Raw genomic sequence first — 14,353 nt, forward strand, 5'->3', positions numbered from 1 at the left:
TAGTTTTTAATATGAAGAAATTCTGGGAGACTTCTGCGCGGTTCTGTAGCGCTCTCGCTTAATAAGTCACGTTTGTGAGACGACTTGCCAGACATTTCCACAGACTGAGCGAGTCTCTCTGACTCGAGCAGTGTAGCAGAGCAGAAGAACCTGTACAGTCCTGGGGAACGTCGAAAGGTTTTTCAGGGTTTTTGTGAAATATAATCCTAAGATTTACATTAAAATAAAAAAAAATTTAAAAAGTAAAAAAGTGTAGGCCACGCCCACTTCAGGTTTAAATATGGATCCATATATTTAATATACATTAACACACACTTACACACTGTTTGTTCGGTGTATCTGTAGCTTTATTTTGAACGTTCCAGTCCAGAGTGTATTCACTAGTCATGTGGTTACAGCTTGAGCTTCTAAACTTTATGACTTAATGTTTACAAAGAGGACAGTTATTTTTTTTTAAGACAACTTAAAACTTTAAAACTTTAAGACACTCAGAAGAATAAAGAAAATCAGGTCACTAGTTTCATATAAGCATACAGGTGGAACATCAGGCTCAGGTGTGGCTCAGGTGTGTGTGTGTGTGCGTGTGTGTGTGTGCGTGTGTGTGTGTGTGTGTTAGTTGAGGAGACACGACTCGTAAGTCGGCACCATGTATTTGATGTTGATGAAGGCGTCCTCTCCTCCGTAGCGCTCAAACACCTCCAGCGTCTCCTGAATAAGATCACCGATGTTCTCACGCTTCTGCTGGTTGTAAATGATGCCATCTCCGCTGTTAACTGCAACACAAACACACACAAATCTTACCCTCTGGAAGCTTTTATCATATTAATAAAACTTTATCGTATTGGAGGTGGCAGCACGGTGGCGTAGTGGTTAGCACTGTTGCCTTGCACCTCCAGGGTCTGGGTTCGAATCCCAGCCAGACTCGATTCCTGTCTCTGTGTGTCTGGAGTATGCATGTTCGCCCCGTGTTTAGTGGGTTTCCACAGTCCAAAGATATGCAATTGGCGTTCCCAAATTGCCCGAAGTGTGTGTGTGTGTGTGTGTGTGCCCTGTGATGGATTGGCACCCTGTCCAGGGTGTACCCAACCTCGTGCCCTAAGCCTCCTGAGATAAACTCCAGGTCCCCGCGACCCTGAATACAGGATAGAATATAGAAGATGCGAGACTGAGTGTATTGTAGGTTTGGATCTGAGGTGGAGGACAAGGAGGGAAAGAGAGAGAGATTAAGTCTGATGAGATCTATAAACATGCACACACACACACACACACACACTAATCGTTGTAGCTTTAGCCAAAAAGGAGCTGTTCCCAAAATAGGAAATTTCTGCTGTGAAAGAATCAATAACATTTAACACACACATACAAAAGAGGGATAAAACTAAATGCACTGACTTGAAGAGGAACTGACTCCCCTCACTCAGTCCAGAGCACAATTACACCTGTATCTCTCTCTCTCTCTCTCAGTTAAACACCTTTTCACTGTAACTTGTAATTTCCAACCTGAGATAAACCAATAAATCAAATCCATTACCTCGTAATTCCTACTCGGGACAGAAATGCAGATGTTTAAGACGCCATAACGTTATCAGATGTGTGTTCTTACTGAAAGTGCTTCTGTGACTGGGTGTGAATGTGGGTTTAGTCAGACAGCTGCTCTCTCCTCAGTACTGCGGACCGTACAGACCTACTCTCACCCACTTAGACAGAATAAACGCTTCCATGGCGCCACCAACACTTTACTGAGCTACAGTAGAACAAAGAACCGCTCACTTCAGGGGCTGCGGTGGGGGTGGGAGGGGCTCTGGTGGGAGTGGGAGGGGCTCTGGTGGTGATGGTGGATTATCACAACCAACTAAAAGTTCGTGTTCGCCATCTTTAAAACATAAACTCAACATGCAATGAGCAGCTCAAATGGTTTCTAGTAGTGATAAAGACAGGAGACCTGCTCACAAAGCCGTGCTGATGTTCTCTGTCCACTCTGTCCACTAGCGTTGCTGGGAAAGTAGAGACGTGCTTGGACGTACACAGTGACAAAGTCAGGTCTTAGGAGGTTCGCTATTGAACCAGCTCTGAACCGGCATGAGCATCAGAAAAAAGGGTGGAAAAGGGGTAATAGTTAAACGTCCCAGTGATGTTATCGTCCGTTATCAGCACTCGTTGAATGCCTGTTCAGATTACTTGGTTTACTTGATCGGAAATATACATTTTTGGAATTGGAAATAATTCTTCCTGACAATATTGTTCCACTTCTGCGAGGTTTCTTGGCCAATTGTTTGCTTGTTCTTCTTGAAATCAGTGTTGTTCTGTTTATTTCTCATTGGTCGCGGCTCCTTTTTGTCTACAATAATTGTAAAAGTAATTTCCCTGGTTTTAAATGGAGGATGCAACCAAATGCTAGAACTCTTAAATCAAGATGGTGAAACTAAAAACGTCTTCGTGTTACGTACAGAAAGTCCTGATGGATAAAAAATAAATAAATAAATAAATGGTTGTGTAAAGCGAGTGTGGTCCAGACTCTTCATTCCTGTGTGTGTGTTTGGCTCAACTTTTTATTCCATCCTCTTTTTCCTCTCACATAACTGTACTATACATTATACGGAAACCTACACAGATTCCTCTCATTTTTGCCAGAAGAATTTTTTGAGAAATCTGGAAGCTTTTGGACGAACCTGAGGAATATTTGGTTGGAAAAATACCTACGGACTGACTTTAGGAATTTACCCGGCACATGTACTCTCAACCTCACACTCAACAGATGGCGCGCGTGCACACACACAGACACACACACACACACACACACACAGATGGAAGTCATCCAACATTCTGACAGAGAGAAACACAGTTGCTGATGCGGTTATCTTTTCCAACATGATGGTGAAATTTAGAGAAAAGTATCTTCATAACGGACCCGTCAGGAGCGATAGTGACGTCTCACACACACACACACACACACACACACTGAGAGTGCATTTAAATCTGTAAGAATATAAACACAATACTGTATTTGTCTTTGCCATGTGCTGCCCAGGGCCAGAGGTCCCAAAGGAAGTAACTCGGGTGTGTGTTTATTAGCAGCTATGAATTACTGAATGTGTGTGTGTGTGTGTGTTGGTGTGTGTGTGTTGGTTTGTGTGTGTGTGTGTGTGTATGTAGAGTCTCTAAAGGCCTATACACTTTGCAGCTGTTGAAGACTGAAGAAAGTTGGGTCAGATGTTGTGTTCCATCACTCACACACACACACTCACACACACACACTCACACACACACACACACACACACACTATAGAGTCAGTACCTGTAAATGTTTAGTGCTCCAAATATCCATTTCCCCAACTTCAGCCAGATCTCTTGTTTCCTTAAAAGCATCTTGTTTGCGTGTGAGTTTAAAAAAATAAATGTGGTTGGATCTCTCTCTAAAACTACGAATAAAACTAGAAGCACGATCCAGACTACACTTAAAGCGACCTGCTCTGGATGCAGCGCACACGTTCATGTTCTTCATTGTTACGTGAGTTTCATATCCGCTCGAACTCCCTGTTTCACACAGCTGCATTCTGAAATGTCCTTAATAACCTGAAGTTCGGCATTTAAACCCCCGTGTGTCGTTAAACCCGGAAAGGTCATGTGAAAGTCACTTAAAGAGTGAACTGCTACTAAATTGCGGTGAGTATCAGGGACGGTTTAGGGAGAATTGTCTAATTAAATTTGATGTGTAATTTCAAAGTCATCACGCTCTTTTACAGGCTGAAGACGAGGTCAGTTAAGCCGGGAAGAAGAAACTCATCTAACTGCAGCAAAGCCAGCAACCACAAAGCATTTCTTGCGTGGAGATTGGACGTTCTGCTGATATAAGACATGATCCACAATGTGATTTCTGTGCTGTAACTGGCTGATCTTCACTCTGCTCTTATTCGCTTTTCCCAAAAAATTGGGATCTAATTCTCACTCTAGAATCTCTGTGTAAGCTGTAGCGAGTACAATTTCCCCTCACTGAAATTAAGCTGAACCTGTTCCTGTTCCAGCATGGCGAAGCCCCACAGCACACAGCAAGCTTGGCAAGGTTGGAGTGGAGGAACTTGAGTGTCCTTCACCGAGCCCTGACCTCAAACTCACTGAGCATCTTTTGGAATGAACTGGAACTGGAGCCTCCTCAACATCCCAGCCTGACCTCACTGACGCCCTTGTAGCTGAATGAACGCAAATTCCTTTCCAGAGGAGTAGCATGACATTAAATAAATTAATAAAGATTAGCACAACATTAAATAAATGTGGAACATGACAAACTGGTGTCCACAAACTTTTGAACATATAATGTATTACCATGTTTCTACCATGTTTTAGGATGTTCCCAAAATGCAGTTCACATAACTAGGGAAACAGATTCCAGATTCCAATTTCCAGATCCCAGTGGTGATCTAGTGGTGTGATCCAGTGGCGTTATGGAGCGGGGTGATCTAGTGATATGATGTAGGTGTGTGATCTAGTCGTATGATGTAACAATGTGATCATGTGGTGTGATTCAATGGTGTGATCTAAACATGTGATCTATTATGCAGTGGTGTGATCTGATGGTGTGATTTAGTGGTGTGATCCAGTGGTGTTATGTAGCAGGGTTATCTAGTGATATGATAAAGGTGTGTGATCTAGTCGTGTGATGTAGCGGTGTGATCTAGTCATGCGATGTAGTGGTGTGATCTAGTGGTGTGATTAAGTGGTTTGATCTAGTGGTGTGATCCAGTGGCGTTATTTAGCGGTGTGATCTAGTGATATGGTGTAGTGGGGTGATATAGTGGTGTGATATAGTGGTGTGATCCAATGACGTTATGTAGCGGTGTGATTTAGTGATATGATGTAGCAGTGTGATCTAGTCGTGTGATCTATTTGTGTGATGTAGTGGTGTGATCAAGTGGTGTGATCCAGTGGCATTATGTAGCGGTATGATCTAGTGATATAATGTAGTGGGGAGATCTAGTGGTGAGATCTAAAGGTGTTATGTAGTGGTGTGATCTAGTGGTGTGATCTAGTCGTGTGATGTAGCAGTGTGATCAATTGTTGTAATGTAGTGGTATGATCTAATGGTGCGATCCAGTGTGTTTATGTAGCGTTGTGATCTAGTGATATGATGTAGTGGGGTGATCTAGCAGGGTGATCTAGTGGTGAGATCTAAAGGTGTTATGTAGTGGTGTGATCTAGTGGTGTGATCAATTGTTGTAATGTAGTGGTATGATCTAATCGTGTGATCCAGTGTGTTTATGTAGTGTTGTGATCTAGTGATATGATGTAGCAGGGTGATCTAGCAGGGTGATCTAGCAGGGTGATCTAGTGGTGTGATCTAGTGGTGAGATCTAAAGATGTTATATAGCGGGGTGATCTTGCAGGGTGATCTAGTGGTGAGATCTAAAGGTGTTATGTAGTGGTGTAACTAGTGGTGTGATCTAGTCGTGAGATGTAGCGGTGTGATCAAGTGTTGTAATGTAGTGGTATGATCTAATGGTGGGATCCAGTGTCGTTATGTAGTGTTGTGATCTAGTGATATGATGTAGCGGGGGATCTAGCAGGGTGATCTAGTGGTGTGATCTAGTGGTGAGATCTAAAGGTGTTATGTAGTGGTGTGATATAGTGGTGTGATCCAATGACGTTATGTAGCGGTGTGATTTAGTGATATGATGTAGCAGTGTGATCTAGTCGTGTGATCTATTTGTGTGATGTAGTGGTGTGATCAAGTGGTGTGATGTAGTGATGTGATCCAGTGGTGTGATCCAGTGGCATTATGTAGCGGTATGATCTAGTGATATAATGTAGTGGGGAGATCTAGTGGTGAGATCTAAAGGTGTTATGTAGTGGTGTGATCTAGTGGTGTGATCTAGTCGTGTGATGTAGCAGTGTGATCAATTGTTGTAATGTAGTGGTATGATCTAATGGTGTGATTTAGTGTCGTTATGTAGTGTTGTGATCTAGTTATATGATGTAGCGGGGGATCTAGCAGGGTGATCTAGTGGTGAGATCTAAAGGTGTTATGTAGTGGTGTGATCTAGTGGTGTGATCTAGTCGTGTGATGTAGCAGTGTGATCAATTGTTGTAATGTAGTGGTATGATCTAATGGTGCGATCCAGTGTGTTTATGTAGCGTTGTGATCTAGTGATATGATGTAGCGGGGTAATCTAGCAGGGTGATCTAATGGTGTGATCTAGTGGTGAGATCTAAAGGTGTTATGTAGTGGTGTGATCTAGTGGTGTGATATAGTGGTGTGATCAATTGTTGTAATGTAGTGGTATGATCTAATGGTGTGATCCAGTGTGTTTATGTAGCATTGTGATCTAGTGATATGATGTAGCAGGGTGATCTAGCAGGGTGATCTAGTGGTGAGATCTAAAGGTGTTATGTAGTGGTGTAACTAGTGGTGTGATCTAGTCGTGAGATGTAGCGGTGTGATCAAGTGTTGTAATGTAGTGGTATGATCTAATGGTGGGATCCAGTGTCGTTATGTAGTGTTGTGATCTAGTGATATGATGTAGCGGGGGATCTAGCAGGGTGATCTAGTGGTGTGATCTAAAGGTGTTATGTAGTGGTGTGATCTAGTGGTGTGATGTAGTGGTGTGATCTAGTCGTGTGATGTAGCGGTGTGATCAATTGTTGTAACGTAGTGGTATGATCTAATGGTGTGATCCAGTGTGTTTATGTAGCATTGTGATCTAGTGATATGATGTAGTGGGGTGATCTAGTGGTGGGATCTAGTGGTGAGTTCTAAAGGTGTTATATAGCGGGGTGATCTTGCAGGGTGATCTAGTGGTGAGATCTAAAGGTGTTATGTAGTGAAAAGTAAAGCACGGACCTCCTTAAACCATAATAAAGCTGATAAACATGTCTGAGTGAGTGAGTGCCTGAAAGTCCTCACTGGTCTGTATTGTGAGACGGCGCACGATGCGCTTTAGTGACTCACGCAGGCTGGCACAAGCACTCGCTCTGGAGAGCACGCGAGATAAGCTTATGGAGCTTTGAGAATATTTGCTTTTGCATAACCAAATCTTCATCCAATATTGTTTCTCAGATATAAACAAGCCCGGGGAATATTAACCAATGTCCAGCTCCATCTTCTATAGGATTTAAGGGATTTTTCCTTTCAGTCTGAAACTCATTATGTGTGTGTGTGTGTGTGTGTGTGTATGTGTGTGTGTATGTGTGTGTGTGTGTGTGTGTGTGTGATCTCCTGTAACTGGTGTGCACAGCCTTATAACAGAAGCAGACTCTAATTTTGAGAGCTCTGTTTAAGTATAATACGCAGACTTTTAGCTGAATGAAGTCACACAAATATAAATGAGCTCACACAAATATGTGTGTGTGTGTGTGTGTGTATATCTACTGTATGTATGTCAGCTTTCTTCTGTTTTTCTGTCTTTCTCCTGCGGACATGTTTTAGGCTGTTACCAATTTTCAAAAAACAATTACAAAAGCTTCTGATTTATAAACGAAGCACCATTCTTTATTTAACCAAATTTATCAAAGATTACCAACATGTAAATAAACACTTTATAGGGAACACCTGTACACTACATACTGTACACCTGATTATTGCAGTTATTTCACGTATCCAATACAATAAAAAAAAGTAATCATGTGCCGACGATGCGATGCATGAAATAATTTACGATATCATCCACATCAAACATCAGGATCACTTTTCACAAATGGAGAGAAGAGACGCATCCCAGACTGTCTAAACCACACCACTGTTTGTCTACAACAGCAGGGCACTTCAGGATGAAACACACTGGATTCAGGAGGAAGAACAAGAGGCTTGATTAGGAACAGGAGCTGAAGATTGGAAAAATTGTTGCCCTGTTGGTTTGATAGAACAGCCAGATGTTGGTGTCAGTAGCATGAATCCATGGACGCACCCTTTTCCACGTTCCTGTCGTATCAGAAAGGTTTTCATCACGCACCATCATTCGGCCTGCTCATTAGGGAAGTAAAGCTGCCTTCTATCAAATTAAATACTAACAACTTAGATATTTATAATAGCAGGACTTATAGCAATGTTTATAACGACCAAAACAACAGAAGTATCAACATTTATGGCAATAATAATAATAACAGAAGGCATTTTTGGCGTGACAATTGAGACTCTGGAGACGCTTTTAGGCTGTATGTTTGAAGCTAAACAACAAAGTCCGAGACAGAATCCACTAATCAGAAATACAATACAGGTCAAAACCTGAGTAAATCCACAGATCAGAACAATCCAGAGAGTAAATCATCAAGACACACCTTGGAGCAGAACACAAACACTGCAACACAAAATCACAGATCGAAGGATCAGAAGCGACTCAATACACACACACACACACACACACCTAATTAGAAAACCTGGACAATGTATTTACTTTTAAACGAGTTGGATGGAATAAACTAGCATTCGCTGTAGATCATCGGCACGTACACACAGACACGTTTATTTGTAAAATCATTAAATCTGACTCTCTACGCTTCACTGTTTCGAGGGCCTGGAGTACGGGAAGGCGAATAAGCACTCTTTACAACGGTGGTGATCAGAAAAGCATCTCAGAAGAGAGAAGACAACATCAGTTTCCACTCTCTGACACTCTCGCAAACTGGACAGCTGAAGACTAGAAGAGATGAAGTTTTAAAGTGTTTCCAAACGTGAACAGACTCGACTTCGGGTTCTTCTCCTGCTGAAGCTCATCCGCCTCAGGGATCACCACCCCGTACATGTTGAGATGCTTTTCAGCTCAGCACGTGGCAGACGCTCTTGTCCTGAGAAAAAGTGCTTTACTTGGGTTTGGAGAGAGGGGGACGGGGGTGAGTTCGGGAAGAGCAAGACGTGTCTCCTTCTGTCTCTCACCTTCATACATAATGTTGTTATTGATGGACGCTCAGTTTTTTCTCCACTTGGTAATTAATACTACCTGGTATTATTCTCTCTCTCTTTGTGGACTATTTCTGTCCTCCTTTCTGTCTTACCCCTCATCTCTTTCTGACCTCCTCTATATATCTGTCTCTCTCTCTCTCTCCCTTTGTGTCTCTCCAGTTGCCGTTGCTGTGTCTGTTGTAATTGAAGTCATGCCTGTTGTTGTCGTCTGTCTCACCCCCCCCACTCTCTTTCTCTCTTCGCTCCCCAAGTGGATGAGATCAACAGCTGCATCCTTTTGGCGCCCGACACCCCGAACCCACCCTCCCCCCCCATCCTGGGCTTTTTCCACACCTCCCTTCATCAGCCTCGGCTTCTGCTACAGCTTTACAGAACCTGTTTGTCCTTGTCAATGGCGCGCGCACACACACACACACACACACACACACAAGCACTTGGTAGACACTGTATTATGCTTTGCACTGTAACACTGTGTTATAACTTCACACCCCACGCTGCACCAAATGAACCACTAAAACACTCCGCTACAACACACACACACACACACACACACACACTTACAAAACGGTATGCTCACTTATGAAACACACACACTTCTTTATGAAACACTATGATACTGCAGAGACAGAAGTATAGAGGAGATTAGTATACTAATCTGTGTTAGTGTGTGTGTGAGTTTGTGAGAGTGTAAAAAAAAAAGCCACATGGAATGTCTGAGTATAGAAGATAGTAGCTCTAATAAAAAAAAAAGACAGAAAATGGTTGAGTGTGAAAAAGGGCATGAGAGAGAGAGAGACAGAGGTAGAGACGGGGAGAGAGAGAGACAGAGAGAGACAGAGAGAGAAACAGAAAGAGAGAGAGAGAGAGACAGGGACAGAGAGAGACAGGTGTTGGTGGACCCTCAGCTGTCCCACTCCTGAATAAAGCCCCATTTTCATGCAGCGAACCTGAAACCAGCTGTGGCCATCACACACACACACGCACACGCACGCACGCACGCACGCACGCACGCACGCACACACAGCCACACACACACACACACACACACACACAGCCTGCTCTTCCTTTTTCCTCACTTCACTGGTACTGGATATATTGGAGTCATGAATGATTCATTTGATTCTTTGTCTTGAATGAGTCACAAACATGAACAACTGACTCAGTGAACAACTCAGTGAATAACGCAGTGGAGGATTCAGTGATGGACTCAGTGACAGTGACCAACTTAATGATTCACTGAACGACTCAGTGACTCAGGGAATGACTCATCAAGCAACTCTGCTAACGACTCTGTGAATGACTCAGTGAATCAGTGACTGAGTCGTTCAATGAATGACTCACTGTGAGTTCAATGAATGACTCAGTGAATGACTCAGTGAATGATACAGTGACTCAGTGAATGACTCAGTGAATGACACATTGACTTAGTGGATGACTCAGTGAATGATTCATTGACTCCGTGAATGACTCACTGAACAACTCAGTGAATGATACAGTGACTCAGTGAATGACTCAGTGACTCTGTGAATGACTCACTGAACAACTCAGTGAATGACTCAGTGAATGGCACAGTGACTCAGTCCGTGCCACACACTGAGTCAGTCTCTTCGTTCAGTTGCTGCTGAACAGCTTTAACTCTGTAAATTGAGAAACGTGGAAATGTAGAAATCATTGGGTTAGAACCTGAGCTGTGTTCGGCCTGGGATCCTGCAGGGCGCGGCAACAAAACAGCTGTGTGAGCCAGATGTTTTAACTTTCATCTGAGCGTGAGTTAGAAGTCAGAAACTCACAGAACAAAGAAAGAAGAAAAGAAAAAAAGATGCTGCGCGACACATTTTACTAGCAGCGTAGCGGCCTGCTCAGGGGACGGGTGGTGTAAATGTGGCTACAGCTTTCTCACCTTCTCTTCTCCCTAAAAATTCAGTTAGCTTTTCCCTAGCACTCCGCACGTTAGCTCTCCCCTAGCACTCCGCACGTGCTCCCTCTGTGTCACGTGAGGACAGACAGTCGCCAGTCGCATGTTTTTGGACGAGCTGCTCACGCTGCATCACATCGCGATTAGCCCATATATGAGCTGCAAGATGGCTATGATTAATGCATGTTATTGTGTCTTACAATGAAATGTGTGTGTGTGTGTGTGTTTGTTCCCAGAGTGTATGATCAGACTTGCTCTCGGGCCCCAGATGGCATTCAACATTCCGTGCGCTGTATTAATGGTGTCTTTATTAATACTCACCCGAAACAGCTTGTACTGGAGCACTGTAAGAACAGGTGTGTGTGTGTGTGTGTGTGTGTGTGTGTTTCTCATTTACAGTCATTAATGGGTGTGTGAACATATGGCTAAGTAAAGACAATAAATGTTAATGCTATCATTTGTTTCTACACACGCAATCTCACCCTCACCTCAGTCTGTCTCTCTCTCTGTATTCGATGCACAGGTGGAAAACATAAAAAAAAACATATAACATGAAAAATATATAATATTTTAAATGTATTATTGTTAAATTATCATGTTTATTATCGGAAGGATTGAATCACTTTCTTTAAAAAAATGTAAAAATAGTTATTTTAAACTGACACAAGATATTTATAATCAAGCAATTTATAAACAGCTCTTACTGCTATTAGCATAATTTGTGACCATCACACTACACCCAAACACCACCCACACTACACCCAAACAACACCCACTCTGTACAAAAACATCAACCACACTACACACAAACACCACCAACACTGTAACCAAACACCACCCACACTACACCCAAACAACACCCACTCTGTACAAAAACATCAACCACACTACAACCAAACACCACCCACACTACACCCAAAACAACGTCCACACTACACCCAAACACCACCCACACTACACCCAAACACCACCAACACTGTACCCAAACATCACCCACACTACAACCAAACACCACCCACACTACACTCAAAACAACGTCCACACTACACCCAAACGACACCCACACTACACCCAAACACCACCAACACTGCACCCAAACACCACCAACACTGCACCCTAACAACACCCACACTGTACAAAAACATCACCCACACTACAACCAAACACCATCCACACTACACCCAAACAACACCAACACTGTACCCAAACACCACTCACACTACACCCAAAACAACGTCCACACTACACGCAAAAACCACTCACACTACACCCAAACACCACTGACACTAAACCCACACATCACCTAGACTCAAGACGCATCTGTTTCTCCAGTACTTGGACTCCCCCCCATCCCCCCCCGCCACACTACACCCAAAACTCTACACCCAAACACCACCCACACTACACCCAAAACTCTACACCCAAACACCACCCACACTAAACCCAAAATACCCACACTATAACAACACAATAAAATAAATCCCACACTGTACCCAACATGACACACACCACTCTTTTTAAACAATCATTTACCCCCTCTCTCGTGTCCACCACAGTATGGGTTTATAAGTGTTTGGTGGGACGCTGTGTGCCTGGAGTCAGGGGTGTCATCAGGTAATGAATTCAAAGAACGATCCAGTTTTAGCTGCAAATAAAATCACTCATCTCCTCTCAGATGGATCTCTACATTAACTGAATGATGGGACTCCAGACAGCGGTTACGTCCTGTAATATAAACCCCTGGGGCTTATTAGCACTCAGCCCCAAACCCCTGGCTTTTTATTGGTTGAGGTTATTTATGAAGATAATTTGATAAGCTGGGGAACAGCATGGGGCGGTGTGTGAAGTTGCACTGGGATGGAGTAATTGAATACATTTTGGGAACGTCTCATTCAAATCACAAGCAGCCCTTAACATTTAACGCTATTTACCTACGCAGTGTGTGTCTGTGCGGTTGTGGTCTCTAATGATCTCTGCTGTCAAAAGATCGTTTCCCCTATGGTTTCATAATGGATGAGGAACACGCACGCGGCCTGCGGGCCTGCTGAGATTCACTCTTAACACACATTACCCATAATTCTCCTTATCCTCATTAAGCTACCGTGCCTGCATGACAGAGCTTGCTAATTGTTAGAAGCGCGCACACTGAGTGAGTCCGCAAAATGCCGAGAGGCAATGCAGGATTAGCATGCTGCCCTCCACTACGCCCACTCGCCCCTAAATGTGTGTCCAGCAGGCAACCCACCCACACACACACACGCGCACACACACATACACAACCTGCATGACCGTACTTAAAGCAAAAGATAAAAAGACCGTTCTTTCCTAATGAGGTATGTAATGCAGAGAGAACGCGTGCACGCGAGAGAGATGTATTTAACAAGGAGAAAGGGGACGCGCTTTTCTTTGTCTGACGCCATCTGACGCCTCATCAGTGTACTGTGGTAAAGTGATAGTGCCTCACTGGCTACCTCATTAGAGACTGCACTCACACAGCTCTTCCCCTCGCTCCCCTTTTTTCCCTTCTCTTTGTCTCAACCACCCTCCTGCGTTCTCTTAAATTGCTGCCATTAGCCGAGCGCAGGTCTGTTTGTTTCCATATTTCCTATTGGATTCTAGTTGTCTGCTGTTCTGTGCGTGTGTGCGTGTTTGTGTGTCCGTGTGTGTGGCAAGCTCATTATAGAAATAGCCAAACCAATGAGGTTAGAGAGCACCATAAAACAGTTTTTCTGGTCGCCTTGTGTACACATATGAACACACACACATACACACATGCTCACACACACACACACCGCGGAAAGATTAGAGTAGATTAAAGAGTACACCTCATTAGAGTGTGTTGCAGTCTTGCAGATATAACTCATGCAGCACACACTGTTGCCTGGCACAAAGCCAACTCCATCGCATTCTAAACACTGGCACAAAGACACCTCAATCACACCCTAAACACTGGCACAAAGACACCTCAATCACACCCTAAACACTGGCACAAAGACACCTCCGTCACAACCTAAACACTGGCACAAAGACACCTCAATCACACCCTAAACACTGGCACAAAGACACCTCAATCACACCCTAAACACTGGCACAAAGACACCTCAATCACACCCTAAACACTGGCACAAAGACACCTCAATCACACCCTAAACACTGGCACAAAGACACCTCCGTCACAACCTGAACACTGGGATGAAGACAACCTCATCACCGCCTAAACATTGGCACAAATCTGCCCCCATCACAGCCGAAACGCTCGCACAAAACCACCTCCATTACATTCTAAACACTAGCATAAAGACAAGTCCATCAATGCCTAAACACTGGGACGAATATGCCCCTGCCCCAATCTAAACATTAGGACAAAGACACCTCAATCACATTTTAAACATTGGCAAAAAACTATGTCCATCACAGCCTAAACACTGGGACAAAGACAAGTCCATCACAGCCTAAACACTGGGACAAATCTGCCTTTGCCCCAATCTAAACACTGGGACAAAGACAACCTCATCACTGACACAAATCGCCCTCCATCACAGCCTAAACAC

At 43.6% G+C, this 14,353-nt stretch overlaps 1 protein-coding gene across 1 annotated transcript in view; it reads right to left on the minus strand.

The window, feature by feature from the left end:
* Nucleotides 1-337: 337 nt before the first annotated feature.
* The window catches only part of pacrg (PARK2 co-regulated), a 129,766-nt gene continuing 115,750 nt past the window's right edge, over nucleotides 338-14,353 (minus strand). Inside the window, exon 5 of the mRNA XM_053509372.1 lies at nucleotides 338-773. Within this exon, the coding sequence (XP_053365347.1) occupies nucleotides 613-773 (161 nt within the window). The 3' untranslated portion in view covers nucleotides 338-612. The remainder of the gene's footprint in view (nucleotides 774-14,353) is intronic.

Source organism: Clarias gariepinus, chromosome 13 (assembly GCF_024256425.1).
Source record: "Clarias gariepinus isolate MV-2021 ecotype Netherlands chromosome 13, CGAR_prim_01v2, whole genome shotgun sequence".
NCBI lineage: Eukaryota > Metazoa > Chordata > Actinopteri > Siluriformes > Clariidae > Clarias > Clarias gariepinus.